This window comes from Salvia hispanica, chromosome 2 (genome assembly GCF_023119035.1).
Source record: "Salvia hispanica cultivar TCC Black 2014 chromosome 2, UniMelb_Shisp_WGS_1.0, whole genome shotgun sequence".
Taxonomy (NCBI): Eukaryota; Viridiplantae; Streptophyta; class Magnoliopsida; order Lamiales; family Lamiaceae; genus Salvia; species Salvia hispanica.
In genome coordinates, this window is record NC_062966.1 from 568674 (window position 1) to 590005 (window position 21332).

At 31.7% G+C, this 21332-nt stretch overlaps 3 protein-coding genes across 10 annotated transcripts in view; all 3 read right to left on the minus strand.

Annotated features, from left to right (window-relative positions):
* The window catches only part of LOC125205074 (protein MOR1-like), a 15606-nt gene extending 6160 nt beyond the window's left edge, over nucleotides 1-9446 (minus strand). For 2 of the 5 annotated variants that reach the window (XR_007173718.1, XR_007173714.1), the window contains exons 1-2: nucleotides 9026-9442; nucleotides 7786-7839 (exon numbers count right to left, since the gene is read on the minus strand). Coding sequence is in view for 1 of the 5 variants with exons in the window: in XM_048103889.1 (XP_047959846.1) it covers nucleotides 3370-3401; nucleotides 4134-4180; nucleotides 4451-4554; nucleotides 4648-4754; nucleotides 5080-5162; nucleotides 5278-5288 (384 nt within the window). In the remaining 4 variants the exon portion in view is untranslated. Of the gene's footprint in view, nucleotides 1-3303; nucleotides 3402-4133; nucleotides 4181-4450; nucleotides 4555-4647; nucleotides 4755-5079; nucleotides 5163-5277; nucleotides 5370-5584; nucleotides 5743-6117; nucleotides 7573-7785; nucleotides 7840-9025 lie in introns of those variants that run through there. The other 3 variants (XM_048103889.1, XM_048103885.1, XM_048103887.1) reach the window with 3 other exon arrangements.
* LOC125205075 (protein MOR1-like) lies at nucleotides 24-1992 on the minus strand. 4 transcript variants are annotated; one of them, XR_007173721.1, is made up of 6 exons: nucleotides 1381-1992; nucleotides 1201-1289; nucleotides 897-997; nucleotides 535-634; nucleotides 314-449; nucleotides 24-223 (listed from the first exon to the last, which is right to left on the minus strand). XR_007173721.1 is itself a non-coding variant. In XM_048103890.1 (5 exons), the coding sequence occupies exons 1-4, from the start codon at nucleotides 1395-1397 to the stop codon at nucleotides 351-353; spliced, it is 306 nt and encodes a 101-aa protein (XP_047959847.1). In that variant the 5' UTR covers nucleotides 1398-1992; the 3' UTR covers nucleotides 24-223; nucleotides 314-350. The 4 variants fall into 4 exon arrangements, 1 of the variants encoding a protein (XP_047959847.1); XR_007173719.1 differs by having other exon boundaries at nucleotides 535-660; XR_007173720.1 differs by having other exon boundaries at nucleotides 535-724.
* Nucleotides 2001-3413, minus strand: LOC125205077 (protein MOR1-like). The gene is made up of 5 exons (XM_048103891.1): nucleotides 3289-3413; nucleotides 3109-3197; nucleotides 2805-2905; nucleotides 2222-2357; nucleotides 2001-2131 (listed from the first exon to the last, which is right to left on the minus strand). The coding sequence occupies exons 1-4, from the start codon at nucleotides 3303-3305 to the stop codon at nucleotides 2259-2261; spliced, it is 306 nt and encodes a 101-aa protein (XP_047959848.1). The 5' UTR covers nucleotides 3306-3413; the 3' UTR covers nucleotides 2001-2131; nucleotides 2222-2258.
* Nucleotides 9447-21332: the final 11886 nt, after the last annotated feature.

A 21332-nucleotide genomic window follows, 5' to 3' on the forward strand; every position in this document is an offset into this window, starting at 1 on the left:
TATGATTTTAAATGACTTATGAACGTTACTAATCACTATTTCTGATTTTGAAATAACAATCATTTTGAAATAACAATCATGTAGATAATTATATACTCAATATACAAAATTTGAGCCTTAGTTATTTCAGATTTTCGACTAGCGCACCAGTTCCAGCGAGCAGAATAAGTTTGTTCACCTCTTCTAGAATTTTGGTTAAGCTTTCAATAGATTCCAAGCGGACCTAGAAGAAGATGAAGTCAGATTGATGGCATGCCCTCTTAAATCATTCACAGATTTGATGATTAACAAACATATACTCCATATAACAAACCTTCCAATCAGAACTCTCTAAAACAAAGTGGGAGTGATCATTTCACTATATCTTCACGTGGAAGACGATCCATGCCAGTCACCGCAGATGATGTAGAATAAGTTACTTTAACAACCTTCTTTGGAATTGCAGATGCCTGCAAAGAGTAATATTTGTAAATTTGAACTGTGGAACAAACTTATATTGAGAAAAATGACAGTTTTACACCAAAAAGAATTTACCTCGTAGTAAAGCAGGTTTTTAACATCAGACAGAAATACCTCTTTTGAGCGACCCCAATGCAACCAAATACCAATATCATGGTTTTACTAAGGCGCTCCTCTGCGTAGGGCACGAGGAAATCTCATCTGAGGTTACACCAAGGCCGCATACCAAGGCAATAGCCTCATTAGATTTCATGTTTAAGCATGACTTTGGAGTGGGGATGTAAAAGTAAAATTAACCATAATCAAGAAGATTAATGGAAAAGGAAAAATATCAAAAAAACTGAAACTACAGAAATGGATTACTCGCCTCATAAACTACTTTAAAAAGGCCAGTAGCACGGATCCATGCACATTTATGCAGATGGAAAAGGAATTACCCTCTCAAAAATAAAACCAAGACCCACATCTTCACAATAAGTGGAAAGACACTTCATGGCCTGAACACGAGTCTTTACGTCAGCTACTCTATGAGTGATACCTATCAAGTAAAAACTAGCTATGTAAGAAATAACCAAAAGCTTATTAATTTTAACTCAACAAACATCAGAGAAAAATATGAGCATATGCATCTCAAAACTACATGTAAGAGTTACAACTGTGAGAAATGACTACACAGCCAATCAAAGAAATGCTAATACATTTTCATGGTAATGATTGCACCAAACTATAGAAGTTTCTGACCTGAAAGGCAAAGCACAACACACATCTTTAGGAAACTTTGATGCTGTCGCAGCAATGTGAGTGACAATATCAATAACTTGTTGCTGGACCTGGACCATGCTTAGGTTAAGTTCAGTAGTCCAAGTAGTCGGTAAAAACAAAGAAGTTAATGTAAAAATTTTAAGTTTCTGGATGCAGCACCTGAACATTTTTCTCATTCCAGCCAGGAATAACACAAAGTAAACGGATCAACATCTCAACAGATGGATCAAAATTTGTTTGTTATTCAACCTGCTTTTTAAAAGACACAATAGCTGAAACAAAAAACTCAGTAGCAAGATAAAATTTTGAATAAGCAGCCTCCCTCATTTGTCAAAGCAATTCATACAAAGTAATCTCAGTAAGCGCAATACTCTAATAACATCAAAGAACCAAAGACAACATGTATATAATAGTACTATCTAGCATTTTTAGAAAAGACCAATAAATAAGTAAAGGAGTATATAAATATTCACCTGATAAAGCAAAGAGAATATCACAAAAATCAAAAATAAAAAGGCATGATATGAGGATTAATCTACTAGGAGTACTTAAATACTATTTCCATGATATCCAAGATATATTTATCCAAGTTTAACAATGGGCAAAGGAATGGATAAAGGTTTATCTTAAAAGCAAAAGAAATATTCAAAACAAACAGAGTTATTGACTCCATAACCTTGTAAATATTGGAAAAAGAATAGCTAAGATAGAACCATACCATATACTTAAGTTGTTAAATCTATAAAATATTTAGGTAGACAAGGAAACCACACATAGAAATACTCAATATACAAAATTTGAGCCTTAGTTATTTCAGATTTTCGACTAGCGTACCAGTTCCAGCGAGCAGAATAAGTTTGTTCACCTCTTCTAGAATTTTGGTTACGCTTTCAATAGATTCCAAGCGGACCTAGAAGAAGATGAAGTCAGATTGATGGCATGCCCTCTTAAATCATTCACAGATTTGATGATTAACAAACATATACTCCATATAACAAACCTTCCAATCAGAACTCTCTAAAACAAAGTGGGAGTGATCATTTCACTATATCTTCACGTGGAAGACGATCCATGCCAGTCACCGCAGATGATGTAGAATAAGTTACTTTAACAACCTTCTTTGGAATTGCAGATGCCTGCAAAGAGTAATATTTGTAAATTTGAACTGTGGAACAAACTTATATTGAGAAAAATGACAGTTTTACACCAAAAAGAATTTACCTCGTAGTAAAGCAGGTTTTTAACATCAGACAGAAATACCTCTTTTGAGCGACCCCAATGCAACCAAATACCAATATCATGGTTTTACTAAGGCGCTCCTCTGCGTAGGGCACGAGGAAATCTCATCTGAGGTTACACCAAGGCCGCATACCAAGGCAATAGCCTCATTAGATTTCATGTTTAAGCATGACTTTGGAGTGGGGATGTAAAAGTAAAATTAACCATAATCAAGAAGATTAATGGAAAAGGAAAAATATCAAAAAAACTGAAACTACAGAAATGGATTACTCGCCTCATAAACTACTTTAAAAAGGCCAGTAGCACGGATCCATGCACATTTATGCAGATGGAAAAGGAATTACCCTCTCAAAAATAAAACCAAGACCCACATCTTCACAATAAGTGGAAAGACACTTCATGGCCTGAACACGAGTCTTTACGTCAGCTACTCTATGAGTGATACCTATCAAGTAAAAACTAGCTATGTAAGAAATAACCAAAAGCTTATTAATTTTAACTCAACAAACATCAGAGAAAAATATGAGCATATGCATCTCAAAACTACATGTAAGAGTTACAACTGTGAGAAATGACTACACAGCCAATCAAAGAAATGCTAATACATTTTCATGGTAATGATTGCACCAAACTATAGAAGTTTCTGACCTGAAAGGCAAAGCACAACACACATCTTTAGGAAACTTTGATGCTGTCGCAGCAATGTGAGTGACAATATCAATAACTTGTTGCTGGACCTGGACCATGCTTAGGTTAAGTTCAGTAGTCCAAGTAGTCGGTAAAAACAAAGAAGTTAATGTAAAAATTTTAAGTTTCTGGATGCAGCACCTGAACATTTTTCTCATTCCAGCCAGGAATAACACAAAGTAAACGGATCAACATCTCAACAGATGGATCAAAATTTGTTTGTTATTCAACCTGCTTTTTAAAAGACACAATAGCTGAAACAAAAAACTCAGTAGCAAGATAAAATTTTGAATAAGCAGCCTCCCTCATTTGTCAAAGCAATTCATACAAAGTAATCTCAGTAAGCGCAATACTCTAATAACATCAAAGAACCAAAGACAACATGTATATAATAGTACTATCTAGCATTTTTAGAAAAGACCAATAAATAAGTAAAGGAGTATATAAATATTCACCTGATAAAGCAAAGAGAATATCACAAAAATCAAAAATAAAAAGGCATGATATGAGGATTAATCTACTAGGAGTACTTAAATACTATTTCCATGATATCCAAGATATATTTATCCAAGTTTAACAATGGGCAAAGGAATGGATAAAGGTTTATCTTAAAAGCAAAAGAAATATTCAAAACAAACAGAGTTATTGACTCCATAACCTTGTAAATATTGGAAAAAGAATAGCTAAGATAGAACCATACCATATACTTAAGTTGTTAAATCTATAAAATATTTAGGTAGACAAGGAAACCACACATAGAAAAACAAACAATTTCTTAAACAGGAGCATATTAACTAACCAGAAAGTATTAACTCAAGAAAAACAGAAAGATAAAATTATATTGAAAATTGATCATCTACGAAATGATCAAAAGACATCAACTGACTTATAAAACATATGCACACATCAAGAGTTATTTTTCTAAGCAGACATTAGCGTCAGGGCTAGATAAAATTGTTTCCGCTTGTAACAAATTTCTATGATACCTGATATTGTGTCCAAAGCCGTCACTGGAGCTATGATCCAAAATTCCCTGCATGAGCCACATTCATGTAAATGATCAAAAGCCTTCACTGGAGCTATGTAAATGACAAAAGAGTTTCAATATTGGGATTTAAAGGTACAACTATTGGCTTTGAGGAATTCGGGATTTAATAAATGATCCCAAGTATTTATAATATTCTCAGTAAGTTAGCACAAGAGACTCATAATAAACCTATAGATAAGAGGGCACATCATGTAGATAATTATATACTCCATATACAAAATTTGATAGTTATTTAAAATTCTCCATTGAACGTACCAGTATGTTCGACAAACTTCTGAAAAAATCTCATGGAGCAATTTTTTGGTGGATGCATGTTCGGTTAGTTCAGCAACTTTCCTCTCACACGATTTTGAAGCGTTCTGAAAATAAAAGCAAAAAATATGTATAAAAGGCTACATTAAATTATTTTTTGAATATTTATTATAGGCAAATGACAAAGATAGGCCACTTACCACTGCTTCCCAAAATCCAGACTTCTCCAATGTCTTTAATATATCAACTGGATCGATAAGGTCATACTTATCTATCTCCTGAGGTGAGGTGCTGATAGGGAAGATATCTAAGACTCGTAAAAGACAGCCATAAATCTAAGCCTCTAAGGTAAACAACACGAAGGTATAATAGCAGTATCATTTACAAAGTCAGCTTCGAATTATTAAAGCTTAAGATGGTCGGGCCAGAAGCTGTGCTGCACATAAAATTTTGGTTCAATCATGCAAAACATAGAACCTAATCGAGTATAAGGCTAGGCTAGTGGGTGGACAGACTCTGCAAAAGTAAGTGATAGCATTGAATTGGCCCGATCCTGTGCTACGTGGGGGAATTGACAACATTCGCCAGAAACATTGTTCAAATGCCAAACAAAGACTTCATAGTACACATACCATCAGCTACACTCTCTTCAGTGGGTACAGAACCCACAGCCTTAGGAACAGCTTCTGGTTCGGGCTCCTTGACCTGCTCAGACCTGACAAATGGAGAACTCGATCAAAAGAAAATTCAATTTATACAGGTTGCATTTTAGATAGACAGTGAGAGCTGCATATGTCAAATAACGAGCACAGGAGATCAGATCAGCTTACACCAGTTTCATAATAAGCCTAAAATATTGAGACACCTGACCAAAAGAACATAGTGTCGTGTAGAATCTGACTAAGAACTGAGACTGAAGCACCTGCAGAGATCTCCAATAGTTAAAACAATAACTAACAAATCGACTATGTAAGACCATGAAAATGTTGTCAAACACTTCCGTCAGAGTGATTATCAAACTATGCAACATAATATTCTTACAAAAGGAAGATCCACAACATCAATATGATAAAAAAAACTACATAATTAAAATAAAAATTAAAACCAACAAGTTAAAACAGATCAAGATATTAATACCTTTAGGAGCTTTATTAAACATTTAACAACCAAATAAGAGAACTTCAGGTTTCTGATCGCAAGAGAATCATTTGATGCTGGAGATGGACATCTTGATGGATCCAGAGGTCTTAACAGATTTATAAGCACAGGAAATGATGACGCCGTCCTGGGTTATCCTGCACGTGCAATGCGGCCACACAACAGTAATTATATTACAAGAAGAGAGGAGAAAATACAAGCTATACTTGCCACATAAGTTTACAGTGATAGTTACCAGAATCTTTAACTAGCCTATCAGCATCTTTCGCTATGTCAAACTAAAATCAAAAAACATATATACACAGCAAACTCTGAAACAGGGTGTCGGATCTATTCCAATCGCAATTAGAAAAGGACATAATCGCAAAACATAAAGATGACATTTGTACAATTTTTACATCAACGATCAGTCCCTGGAATGAAAAAGTCTAATAACTACTCAAAAATACATCTATTATCATTTTTATGGGCATTGTAATTTAAAAAATAATATATCACAGTTCTGGACTAACCGGTAGTACAGGCAATAAAAAGCGACAACTGGCTGAAAAATGGGCTCTCGGATCCCTAGCAAGGCTGCCCAGTGCTTGAATTGGCCCGATCCTGTGCTACGTGGGGAATTGACAACATTCGCCAGAAATATTGTTCAAATGCCAAACAAAGACTTCATAGTACACATACCATCAGCTTCACTCTCTTCAGTGGGTACAAATTCTCAACCTTACATTTTCAACTTATTAAAGAAGCAATATGCATGACAAAGTAAAGAGAATGGAAGAGGTCTTCTGTGAGAACATATAAACGTATAAAATGGTATGGCAAGAACTTCAATAGAACACAGACAATAAATAGATAGTCAGTTTTTCTTTTTCAGTTTCATTTACTCCAACGGTCCAACCTCAAAGGTCAAACTTTGTAGCTGGAATGTAAAGATTGCATATATAAGTTCACTAACTGCATTTCAAATGTATAGGGAACACATGAAGCTCAAGTTTCAATTTACTTAACCATACAAATGACTCATATTTTTCTTTAACCAATCCAGGACCATCGAGAAAGAAAAGCTTCCATGGTAAGGAAACCAAAGACAGTTACTTTGACTAATGAATTGTGATCGTTTAAAAGGAAAAAGGTTTGACAGTTTTGTGGGTTCCTTACAACCAAGCTCACCTAGATACTAAAGCAATCAGATATCGAGGACAACTAATTCTAATTCATTCCACAAATAACCTATGCCAATAGACGAAATGAAATATGCAAAATGACTGATAATCTGATGCTGGTCTGTAGCCGGGTCGCTGGTCTGAAATGAAATGAAATATGCCAATAGACGAAATGAAATGAAATATGCCAATAGACCATATGATTTTAAATGATTTATGAACGTTACTAATCACACAATAGACGAAATGAAATGAAATATGCCAATAGACCATATGATTTTAAATGACTTATGAACGTTACTAATCACTATTTCTGATTTTGAAATAACAATCATTTTGCTATTTAAGTTTATTACATTAATTTGTCCCCTACTTTTATTCAAACAATTTTTTAAAATTGACTTGAGGCAAAGGATCTCTCAATAGTAAATTCAAGATTGAGTAGATTTTACGATTGAAAGGATATCAGATTTGGATTTTGGAAAAAGAAAAACTATGGCAGCAAGTCCATTTTGTAGTTAAATCATGAAATCAGGTCACTAGATTGAACAAAAGGAAGTCTTATATCTCGATCAAAATTTTTATTCAATTGCAGTATTACGAGCATAAAATTCCCAGATAGCAAGTCCATTGGTAATTTATCAAAAGCATATATTCATGTTCTATTAAATACAGCACATCTTATTTGGATAATCACATATATACCGCATAAAGTGACACAATAATACCACATAGCTATTTCACTTTTGTTTTCATTTTGTCCCATCCAAAAAGTACCAAAACAAAAACCAAGAGACGAGTAGATATTATGAGACTTATATAATGCCTGGTTTCAGTTGAATATATATCATGACAGAAATTAATAAGGTTTCATCTAAAAAATCAATTGGTGATAGAAGAAAGGCCCATGGAAATTATATAGTCCGATATGGGATAGTAGTACTCCTATTATATTTCTAATTAAAATTGCCAAACAGAATCTACATAAATTAACTTTAACTCAATATATATAGATACCTTGTAATCATTGTTGGGTTTATAGCAAGCAATATCAACGAGACACCAGCGACGCTGCATATAACAAGATGGAATGGAGTTAACAAACATAAGGAAAGCGTACATACAACTCATCAAACAAGAAAGCACAGGCAATGTTCAACAGCTATTTCTCGGGATTAGTTATGGAAATTCTCAATTCACACATTTCTTCGTACAAGAAAACACACATACAGCTAAATCTACAAACATTCAAAAATGGCAAAACAAATGCCAAAGCTTGCTAAACATTGAAATCCCAAACGTATAAAATGATATGGCAATCCAAATGATATGATATTATCATTTGAAAGGTCAACCCAACTTTGATAATTAGAAAACACAGAGACAGAAAGCTAAACAAGAAATGATAATTACTTTTAACTGACATAAAGCTAAACATTTGAAAGATGAGTAGTTTCTCTTCAAGTTTTAACATGCAGGATTAAACGATCACAATTCAAAAGTCAAAACTACACTGTTTGGTTTCCTTACCACATCATTTCTTCGTACAAGAAAACACATATAAAGCAAAATCTACATACATTCAAAAATGGCAAAACAAATGCCAAAGCTTGCTAAACATTGAAATCTCAAACGTATAAAATGATATGGCAATCCAAATGATATGATATTTCAAATTATCAGTAATTTGGATTGACCTTTCAATGCCAAAGCTTGCTAAACATTGAAATGACAAAGTAAAGAGAATGGAAGAGGTCTTCTGTAAGAACATTCTAAATGTATAAAATGATATGGCAAGAACTTCAACAGAACACAGACAATAATAGACAATAAATAGATAGTCAGTTTTTCTTTTTCAGTTTCATTTACTCCAAAGGTCCAACTTTGTAGCTGGCATGTAAAGAATGCATATATAAGTTCACTAACTGCATTTAAAATGTATAGGGAACACATGAAGCTCAAGTTTCAATTTACTTAATATGTATTCACTGCAAATGACCCATTTTTTTCTTCAACCAATCCTGGACCATCGAGAAAGAAAAGCTTCCATGGTAAGGAAACCAAAGACAGTAGTTTTGACTTTAGAATTGTGATCGTTCAAAAGGAAAAAAGGTTTGACAGGTCTCGTGGATTCCTTACAACCAAGCTCACCTAGATACTAAAGCAATCAGATATCGAGGGCAACTAATTCTACAAATAACCTATGCCAATAGACGAAATGACATATGCAAAAAGAAGTAAATTATTTTGCAAGAACCTGCTGTTAATTCTCCATCTGGTCCTGCAATTTTGAAAGGAGGATATCTTCCAAGAACCTGTTGTTAATTCTCCCATCCACCTCGGGCCTGGTTCGGGTGGAATCGAGGTTGTTTCGGGGTGAACTGCCTGACCAGACAGGGAACGGGTGGCGGTGTCCCTGACCCCGTCGGCGAACAGCAGCAGCGGTGCATGTGTGCGAAGGGGAGATGGCACTAGTAGTCGATTTGGCGGTGAGAGCCGAGAGGAGGGCGACGGAGATTTAGGGTTCCGATTTGAGGGTTTTGCTGATTTTGGGATCTTTCAATTGGGAGGCAGTAAGGCCGAGAGAGGGAGGAGAGGCGGTGTCCGGTGGTGGTGGTGGTGGTGACAATCGGATTCTCTTTTTTTTTAGGGATGAACATGAAGTGAGTTGAGAGAGAGAATGAGGATGACCGTTGTGGAAAATGACCGTTGTGGAGTATTCTTTTAAAATTTAAAGTGGGCCTCTTGATTGTTTTTCTTTTTGGGCGAAATAAGGTGGGCTAAGTAAATAAGTTCTTGGGCCCAATTAATCGTTGAGAATTATTTATTTATTTATCCTAATCTAAACCTCAAGTTTGGTGAAAAGATTTTAATACTCCGTCTGTCCCATTAAAAATGAAACTTTTTCCTTTTTTGTTTGTCCCATTAAAAATGAAACGTTTCCTAAAATGGAAACAACTCTATCTCTACTTTTTCATCTCTCTTACTTTACTCTCTCCTCATCAACTCACAAAACAACACTAAATAAAATCTCGTGCCGATTCCCAAATGTTTCATTTTAAGTGGGACGGAGGGAGTACCTTTTTGGAGGAAAAATAGAAAGTTGATGTGTCGTCTATCTAAAAATAATTTAAGGCAGAAATAATTAGACAAATAATAACCCAATAAAATCCTAACTTCTTGAACAAGTTTTAAATCACATTTAAATTGTACACTACCATTAATTTTTTTTATAATTAAATTTTTAAGTTTATATATTAAATAGCCTTATATTTGAGTTAAATTGGAATTGTGCTAGAGATTTTAGTTTGTCTTCCATTTATTTAGGTTAAAATTGAGATTTAATCATTTATTACAATACTTTTTCTCCGAATTAATTCACAAGATAAACGACAACACATATATGTAATGTTTACAATTTTCATCTTATATTTACTCATTTAAAGTTTTCAATTCTTATATTTTTAATTCATCTCTAATTAAAGTTTAATGATTAAACTAAGGAATAAGATGAAATTATATATATTTAAGATTAAGCTAACGAATAAGATGAAATTATATATAGTTAAAATTTGGGAAGTGGTCAATTGTTAACTAATTAGCAATCTCAAACTAAGACTAAATCTTAGCCATTAAATTAGAATATCTAGTGGTTGAAATAATGTCACATGGATTATATTTTTAATTAAGAAAATTAATAAATAAAATTAGATGGTAGTAATGTCAATTTCCTCTCATTAAAATCATCTTAAAACTTTAAATTTACGTAACTCTCTCGATTTAAAATATTTTTTCGCAAAAAATATATCAATTTAAAGATAATTTTATAAGGATTCCAACGATATCTCAATTGCATATGTTCCGATGACGTTCGGATGATGAAATTCGATCTTTTTTATTTTAGTTTTCGTAAATGTTGATAACTAGACAAATACATCAAAAAATCTCAATAAAACCATGTAAAAATCTCAATAAATATGTATTGATATTTTCTTGTACTAGTGTTGATATTCTTATGTCATATTGTTGATATTTGTAATACACACTATGTTGATATAGAAAAGCATTTACGAAAATTATCATATGATAACATAATGACAATATTACCCTTTTGTTGATATTTTGTCTACTATTTATTGAGATTCGTAAGATTTAATCTCATCCACTCATTTTAAAATCTAAAGGTGGAGATTTGGTCTTGATTTTGAATTAGGGTGCTATAAGCATTAGAATATGACCCTTTAAAATTATATATAAAGTAGTGTAAAATGTCACATTATTCAAAACAAACAAGATGCATAAAATATTATCGTTATTTTAAGTGATAGTAGTAATTTACTTTTTATACGTATATGTGGCGGGAAATACGAAATTTATTCTCTCCAATATAAAAAATTAATTTAGTCTTTGGCAATGTATATCAAGTTATGCTATGGTCTGAAATTAAAAGAAATAAATAAATAATCAACTAAAATGTGATTATTGGATAATACAAATTTTCTAACTTGACTTCTCAAAGAAGTTTTAAATTTTTATGATTTAAATTATTCAGATATTTAATGTGAATTTGTTTAACATTCCATATATTTTTTTCAAATTATTTTTTTATAAATTAAGCTATTGAATTTATATATTAATTTACCTTTTATTTGTATTAATGACTTGCATAGCACTTTCGATTAACATCTTTACTCACACATATTTTCTTTATTGGTATATCTTATTCTAATTAATTCATAACTATTAGTAAATAAAAAGTAAACAAGTCATTTAATCGTAGAATCCTGAAATAGCAAAATGATTTATTTAAATTATCTCCACTTGCTATAGTTTCATTCATGTATAACTATGCTGACGTGATACAATGTAGTTCATTTGTCATGATAACACAAGTATAATCTATTTAATGACTTAAAGTTAATGTATATAATGTCAAAATAATATAATACGTAAGTGCTTTTTCAAATTTGCAATCGTAAAAATGACAAATATAAACAATTTGTATTTAATGCAATTTGTTGCAGAAAAAGTTTTATAGCAAAATGCATAAAATATCGAGGATAGTGAGCAAAGGTTCAATAAATCAACTAACAAGGCTATGCTACAAATACAAAAAAACACAAGAGACAACACAACACCCACAACCAACTATGAGCTACCTAGACCGGGGCACCTCGACAAACCAAGAACAGAGGAGAAAAGCAACACAACCAAAGGACAACATAACCCAAATTTAATAAGCAACAACCTCTATATATATCTTCACCAATCTATAGATAACATTTAATAACACATAAAAATATAATAATACGAAATCATGGATTAGATTCGAAAAACATTGCAAGTTTACAACAGATATATTATTAGAACAACACAACAAGATGATACAATAAAACATGACACAAGTTATTTTTGAAAGAAAAGTAATTGAGTATCCCTCTCGACGTACGATGACAAGTTTTAGTGGGCAGGTGGCAGCGCCGGAAATCGTGGGAACGGGGAGCTAACTGATGGCAACGGCGGGAAGATGATTTTTGGGAAGCCGGGGATGGTCGGAGTTGGCGGAAACAGCGGGAACTGTTGGAGATGACGAACCGCTTCACAATTTCAGGCATCGAGGACGACCACCGCGAGAATGATGCATAGCACATACACGATTCTACCCATTTTTTGATGATGGATGAATCTAATAAATATTTGAAGGGAAGTTGTTTTTTTTGTGATGGAATAGATATGGAGTTTGAGGTGCTTATATAGTGGAGAGTTGGAATCCATGCATGCTAGCTAGCTACTTTATGTTGATGTGATTTTTTTATGTTTTTCTTTTCTTTTCTATTATTCTTTTGTGTTTATGATGGAAAATTATCATATTTTACATGTAACATTTGTGCCTCAAATTAAATATGGATATTTATAACTAATCTTTTGTAGTCCCAGTATAGAAATGGGTTGCGACATTTTAGGGTTGGGACCATTGGACCAATGACCGTAGACCAAAAGAATTAGGTTTCTTTCAGGTGTATTTTTTTCAATTTAATTATGAAGATATTATAATACTGTAGTATGGCATGTTTCTTTATCTGTAGACAATAAGTAAATCATGCTTTCACTTTAATATAGGTGTATGTATTTAATGTGTAAATTAATTTAATGACTCCATTAAAATTCAGATAAGTTGCATTAGAATGTAAATATTTTAGAAAAAGTTGAAGTAAATTAAATGCCAGCGAAGTGATACTCAATTTGTGTACGATTGTAACTTGTTGTAATCAACTTAATTAATAAACTACTACTAGTAGATATGTTATCCCACTACTATGTGTAGTGTAGGATGGCTAATTAGTTATGTGTGTAATACAAGATTAAAAAGCAAACACTAGATCGTAGGGTTAGTTGAATATAAACCATGAGGTTTGACTAATCATAATGAAAAATAAAAACTAACAAGTTTTTTTGTTAGAATTCCTAATTACCATATCAAGATCCATTTGGGGAACAGATCCTCTGTTGTTCTACAAATCATAGCATAGCATGTTGTGCAATGAAACGCAAGGAATAAAGAAGGAAACGCAGGTGAGTTCGGCATCGTGGAATTCGGACCTTGGAATTGGAATTGGAGCCTCAAATTCCAATTCAGCAGTTCGATTCCACTAAAATACAAAGATTTGGAATTGAATTCCAATTCCAATCAATTCTAGTTCCACATTTTCAATTCCATACCACAGCGAAAGAATTGTAATTCAATTTCTTAGTAAACGTATCAGATTTTAAAAAAAGTGCAGATCTTAATCCGGGTCGAAATGTAAACGGGTTATTTAAATACAGAAAATATCATTTTGCGTGTTTCCTCTCTCCCCCTCTCTCTGCGAATTTTCCCAAGCCGCTCTCTCCGCAACTATGCCCTAGCTTCTCTCTCTGTGACTGAGTCCACCGATTCATCTCTACGATCGGTCGGTAGATATATAATCAGGTAATGATTTGAACTCTTCTTCATTTCTGCATTTCCAGTTCACCTTTCCTTCTCTTTCATGCTTCCGATTTTACTTTATTTCATATATCTGCTGGGAAAAGGGGTATTGGATTTTCTATGCTTTCATATTCATATGCTGCTTGTGTCTTCTTAGACTGAAATTGCTACTAAAGGCTACCGACTCAACTTCAATTTGCATTTCTTTATTTATTCTGGAAGATAACTATTCTATGGCTACAAGAGATGTCAATGTCAATTTGTGGTGTGAGGGATGGATGACTGCTGAAAAAAGCAAAGCTATACTTGTTCTAGTGAGAGACAGGAAGCATGATGATAACAATGAGAAATGCATAGTTGAAAGTAGGCTACATTTTTTTTAAATAATCTGCAATGTTGAACCGAAACTTGTAATTTGTGGTGTGAGCTATGGCATTTTCATGCATATGTGAAACAATGTCCATTTTCAACAGATTTTGGAACATAAACAAAACTAGTTTTTTTCACTTTATAGGCGGCTGAATATATATTTCTCTTTCAGTGAATATAAGATTGTCCTATTCTCAATCTGTTGTCAAAAGTGATGCATAACTATAAGATTGTCTTATTCTTTTTCTCTCTCAGAGACTATAGGCTCAACTTCAATTTGCGTAGCCATTAGAACAGTTATCTTTTTCACCAAGACGAAGGAAATGGGGGTGGATCAGAGTGTAAAGGGTCTCGGAGAGTGAGGTGGTGGAGATATTCAGGAAGTCGTCGTTGGTGATATGTACTTGGTTGGAGAAGAACGAAGTGCAGGGAGATCAAGAGGCTTCTCCCCTAGGAGGTTTGAGATGGGTGATCTGATCAGTGATCCTTTGACCCTCATGTGCAGATTTTGAAGGTGTTTGTAGATAGACAGATGAGAGGTTTTTTGGGGCATTTGTTAGGCTTTATGCAGATCAGCTTGGTGAAGTGTTTGTTCAAAAGTGTTGATTCAAGAGAGAAGCAATGAGTGATTGTTGAGCAAAGTTCAGAAAGTTGATTGTGAAATAGTGAATAATAATTTTAAATTATAGGTTATTTACTAAAAATTTAAAACATTATAAAAAAATGTATATAATAACTATGAATTATACGGCTAAAACATATATATTAAACATGAAATAATTAAGAATGAAGCATAAAAATTTGGAAAGCTTTGATTCATAATACATGAATGGAAATTATTTGAAATAACATCATTTCATTATGTTCTTTGAAGAAAAAAAAATAATCCATGTATCATGGAATACTAAATAAAAATACCATTCCTATATTAGAATTAATTGAAATTGTGACATCTCACGAACTACTTTCTATACAAAAATTTCATAATTGTGAATAAATAAATTATAAATCAATATTATTAGACTAATTCAAATTAACTTATTACTATTTTGTTATTAATTGACACACTTAATATTAACAAATTTTAAAAATTGACATGGAATAAATATAAAACAATAGCTAAATGATTCAGGCAATATTAAAGTAAAATTTAAAAAAAGAATTAAGTTATAATATACTATTTAATTTATAAGAGCATTAATACTTCCATAACTCAACTTATATAGATATGTGGGAAAAATACTGATATATAGTATAGTATAATTTTCTACCATGGGACAGAGGATATAGTAATAACGTCTTATATAAGTGATCCAAAAAGATGGAAATATATATTAATTAGTGAAGGCTATCGCTTAGCCAAATATATAACGGACCAATAATATAGGCAAGCTTAAACTTAATAGCCTAATAGCTCATCTTTATAACAAAAGGAATAAACTACAGTTCATCAGACTAATATAATTATTGAAGAAGATTAGACCAAAAATATAAAGACCAATAATATGGGGAAGTCTAAACTTGATGAATAGCCTAATATCCAATCCACAATTAGTAGAACTATTAATAATATTATTATTGAAAAATACTAAATATGAATATGCAAATTGGACAGGAGTATGCCAGTTGTGATGCTACACAGAAATTTCACCATATCATCGGCCTTCGTCCACGCTGTGCCCCTTTACCTCATTCTCTCATACAATTTGCCATCGTGAAGAGTAAAAAAAAAACAAATAAACAAAACAAAACACACAACCACAATGAAAATACAACAAATAATAAACATGAAATTGTACGAAAAAACGTCACTTTCTTAAGTATTGCACCAAACCTTTCGTGTAAACTTCACGGAAAAGTTGCTTGAATACTAACGCCCTAAGCAAAAAAAATATAATTAATGATTTTATATAATTTGCATACAAACATAAAATAACGCATTAAACAACATACCGCACGGTAATGAAAAACACACTATAACCCGATGGCATTAGCTATGGCTCCATGAGCAGTAGCTTCATAAACGTGGATGCAACGAACTTCGATAACAAAATAAATTGTGGAAGGCTCCAGATCATTGAGAAAGGTGAAGAATGATTCCATGATGTCGACCTTTCTTCATAAGATATGAACAAAAATTTCAAACTTAAGTGTGAGGTAAGTAGGAATGTGTAGATAGTAAGTCTTCAAACGACATATTTATAGATAAAAAAAATTAAACATGAGATGATGTATAACTTCTCCAAATTAAAGTCATAAATTTGCACCTTTAAATGTGAATAATAAGTTTCAAAAACTGAATAATTAATTAAAAAATTGATTGATGGATGGAAACTATATACGGACACACATTAATTTTATAAGAGAATTTAATATTTTGATTTTTTATTCTATTCTCATAGAGAATTCATGATAGCAAATATGTAACGGTAAAATAATGATGAGCATTAATTTTTGGATATTAAATTGAGTGTTACAAAGAAATGAAATGACATTAATTAAAATAATTTTATATTACTCGATACTTATGAAATTAAAAAAGACTAAATCTTTTAATCTAAAATGGCAGATAGATGAGTTTTTGATTAAAAATTTTAACCTATGTAATACGCATATATACTTGTTTGGTTCTTAAATGATAGTTAGTGATTTCCTATGTGCATAAAAATAATTTTGTACTTACATAAATTCTTTAATATATTGAAATAAATTAAGATACACACGCTGTGTGAAAATTATGTTAATTCATCAATATATACATGGTGGATTTCTATTCATTACTAACGCTTAACCCAACAAAAATTATTTTCCCACACAACAATGTGATTAGATTGTAACTGCCATTTTAAATTATCATAATTATTACTAATACAATTCTTAATTTTGAAAGAAGTTACAAATCCTATAATTATTATTAATACACTATATTGTTTAATACAAATATATTTTAAAAATATTCTAAATTAGTACTCAAAACACAACTTTTATATGATAAAGATGTATAGATAGATTTTCATTTGTAATACCCAAAATGATATATGGTCAAACAAGATGTTTATTACTTCTATGCATATTTCACATGTGAAATATCGTTGTATTTCGTTGCTCATTATATTTGTATCTTGTCGCATATATGTTTTTGTTGTATCGTCTACCTCTATCTGCAATTTAGAACGAACTTCCCTATATATATATACACACAAAAAATTATAGACCAAGAATTCCTCTCCAACTCCAAGTAGAATTCAGTTTGGATAATTAATTTAATTTAACAAAACTAGGAAAAATGCTTCTATAACTATGAGAACTCGATCGGGTCTAAGAAGTATAGGCCTGTTCAAAATGGGCTAACTATTAACGTCTATATATATTGAAAATAAAGCACTCACGAAGTAAAATTAACAAAGAAAAAGAAGCGGCTTCCCACCTAGTTGACCTATCAACATCCGTATATGAATATCAGAATATAATATGCTACAAATTAAAACGCAGATGAAAAAATTATTACAATTAATGAAACATAATGCTTGTGAGTCATTACAGAATTTAATTAATCGTTAATTAACATATCTACTTTAATCACATGCTGTAGATCATGATTTTGTAATGTACATGATAAAATAAATTAACTATCTTTAATTTATCTGTTTCAAAATATTATCTACATGGAATAATTTGCTTATTATTGATATGGTAATATAATAAAATATAAAATAAATTGCATGAGTTGAGAAAGAGGTCGTTTTATTTGACATTACTTTTTTTCTAAAATAAAAACAATTACATTTGCATTCCAACTGGATAAATATTTTTGGAATGCAATTGTAATTTTTTAGTGGCAAGACATATCAATTTAATCTATTTTTTCACCAAGGATCCAATTTAAAAATCCAAATTGTCTAACTAATAAATACTACTATATGACACAATATTTATTTATTTAAGTCGAAATAATCATCATTAAAGTCTAGCTACAAGCCGAATAAAGAAAATTTGCTTTACTAGTGGCAAATGAATCCAATTAATTATATGCCGTGATTGGTGCTTCTAAAAAGCCACATTAAAGAATAAAAATACGTGTATTAATTATTTTCTGAATGATCCTGGAGAAAAGTCCCCTGTTTTTACAAATAACTGAGTTTTCTTAATATATTAAAAATATTATTCAATTATTATGCTAAATACAAAATATGTTGAATTTTTTAGTGTAATTGGGTTAGCTTGACTGATCAGTATTATCATAATGATACATCATATAATTATGGAAGTGCGGAGTGCACGCTTATTTGAATTCATTATGATGGTAGATGAATGGGGGTCCGGGGGCAGCGCCCCCGGGTAGCGGGGTCCAAGGGGCAGAGCCCCTGGCTGGGGTCGAGCTGTTAGCTTGGAAAAAAAAAATTCCAACGAAGTTGATGTGTAAGAAATTCATCCGAAAATATAATTTCTGAAAGTCAAAGGACTAATTTGCAATTTCGAAAACCTTTTGAAAATTAGTTATTTTCGGTTTTTTCCCTCCAACAGATGCACTATACTTCTCGAACATCAACATATAGAAGTTCTGATTTCTTTGAGTTGTATCCGATCAAATATTTTGGTAGAATCACCGAAATTGATTTGATCTGAAAGTGATTTATCACGACTTTCAGATTATCCGTTTTTTTTTTCAATATTCTAATCCCTGACAAAATATCTATCGACATCATTGACAATTTTAATGAAGAACAATCTCAAATTTAAGCAATTTAACACAAGTACAAAGTGGGGCTTTACAATATTAAACATTAAAAATGTAGAGGACTCATTTCTAGTACTGGTAAATTAAATTTGTACCTTGGAATCTGCTTAACTTAAACCATATATAATTTGTTTCTTGATCATGACCAAACTAAAGAGACACAAGATAAGACAGAAAATCATTAACCAAGATGATAAACATAGTTTGATAATTAAATAACATAATGTACAGTACTACACCTACCCAATGCATCATTATGTGCATGTGAGGGTCTGACTAAAAATGCTTTCAAAGAAATAAATAAAAATAAAATATAATAAAAACATATATTCTTTACAGCAGACACCATAGCTGTACACTAATCAAACACATTTTTGAATATATAATTATAAATCAATAAAGCATTTTTATACGCCAATTAACTAGGTGAGAATATACGGTAGTTACAAATATAAAGTGCCGAAAACTAGGTATTAAACAAAGGAAAGAATTCAAAATTATCCATAATTTATAATTTATTTGGGTGAAAGAAATCAAAATTATCCATACTTTAATATAGGTGATTGATTTTGACCTTATTAAAAACATCAAATTAATTAAATATTTTAATCTCAGTGTCGGTGGGATTCAAACGATTGGTATTAATACCGTTTCAGGTCGAACTTAAAAAGGAAATTTTATATATTTAGTCAAGTAATATTTACTTAATTAATTATATTGATGATATAAATATCGTAATATTATAGTAGTAGAAATCAGAGCTGGTATCACTATCTATGAAATTGTCTATTTTCTGGTATAATGTATAAATAATTGAATAAAGTGTTCATGATTGCAATCTTTATTTTTTTGATTCACACTTTTCTCGTTGCGTCCACCTTTCAATTTATTATTTCCAAATAATATAAATCAAGAAAGAATATACATGATTGGATGATAAAGCCTCTTACTTTCTTATAATCAACAAAGAAATTTATATTTTAGTCAACTTTATTCGAAATTTATGAATTTGTTTATTTATAAAGTTCGAACATTTCAATTTAATTGCATTTAGGGCAATAACACAATTCCTTTTTGTGAGAGGCAAACCCCAGTACTCTCTTTTTGGATAAAAAGTAGTAAAGGGAAATTATTTACCGTGCATTTGAATTTTATAAATGAGATCTATTACAATGTTTGTCACTTTGCATAATTTGTATTTTCGTGCATAAGAGTGAAATTAAAATTTTAATGTTTCCATAAACCATCTATCCTGGTTACTCAAAACTTCAACCTGAGCATCTCCAACGGTGAATGTCACGGTAGGACGTCGCGGAAGTCCTACCCGACGTCCGCCATTATGGAGCAAAAGGTCGGACACGTCTGTCCCATTAGCCCGTCGGATGTCCTCGGATATCCTCGCGACGTCCTACCTGACGTCCGCCATTGTGGAAGGGGTCGGACGTCCCGGTCGGACGTCCGAGTTGAAATTTAATTTTTTTTTAAAACTCTATAAATACGGCTCTATATATACGGCTCGTTAAATTTCGTAAATTTGAAACGTATAAATTGAATAATTGTGATTTTATTTTATTGCGGAAAGTCCTAGTGGAAGTTCTACATTGTGCAGTAGGATGGGAAGTCCTAGTCCGTAGTGGGAAGGGCACCACTGGAGATGCTCTAACGGAGGTAGAAGAAGCGTCTTTGAAATAGTAACATAGCAACCTAAATAATTGAAAAAAATGAAACCATTTTTTATTTTTTAAAGGCAATACTTTTCAAATGGGTATATACTTTAAGCAACTCGGTTCCCTAAGTAAAGTATATTTGTGAAATATAAGCATGTAGACGCTTTATTTAGTATCCTATGCAGATATATATAAAAAATTATTATAAATTTATGAAGAAAATTACTGGAATAGTTGAAAACATTAAACCGTATAAGAGTTTACCATACTAAACACAATTTTTTAAAGCGTTTTTAAAACTAGGTATTTCGATGAATTAATTAGATATTTGAATTCAAACTTATATTTAAAATCAGTTGTACTTGATACTAATTTTTAAGGAACCTTAATCTATGTAAGTCTAATCCGCCAAATGATCTTTGCACACTTGCATAATACTCCCAAAAAAAATCTAAATTATTATAAAAAAAAAAAGTTATGAAAAATATTGTGATGACAGAGAGATAATTTGACGAAGTTGAACTTGTAAAGTGTACTTCATTTTAATTTGTTTCCTTTTCTTTTATGACAAAAGTAAAGAAATCCTAGCAGCCCCAATCAATTACTCCTACTACACAATATGCATGTGGCAATTGTTAAATTGATAAGCTTTGTCCACATATTCAAAGAATTTAAACTATATTAGTATTATTTTAGTAATTAAACATGTTACTCTTATACATTACAAATACTCATTGTTTATCAAGGAAAATCCAAAATAACCATGTTAATTTTGCTCATAAAATTCAAGAAAAAAAATGGTACTCATATAAAATAAACTTTC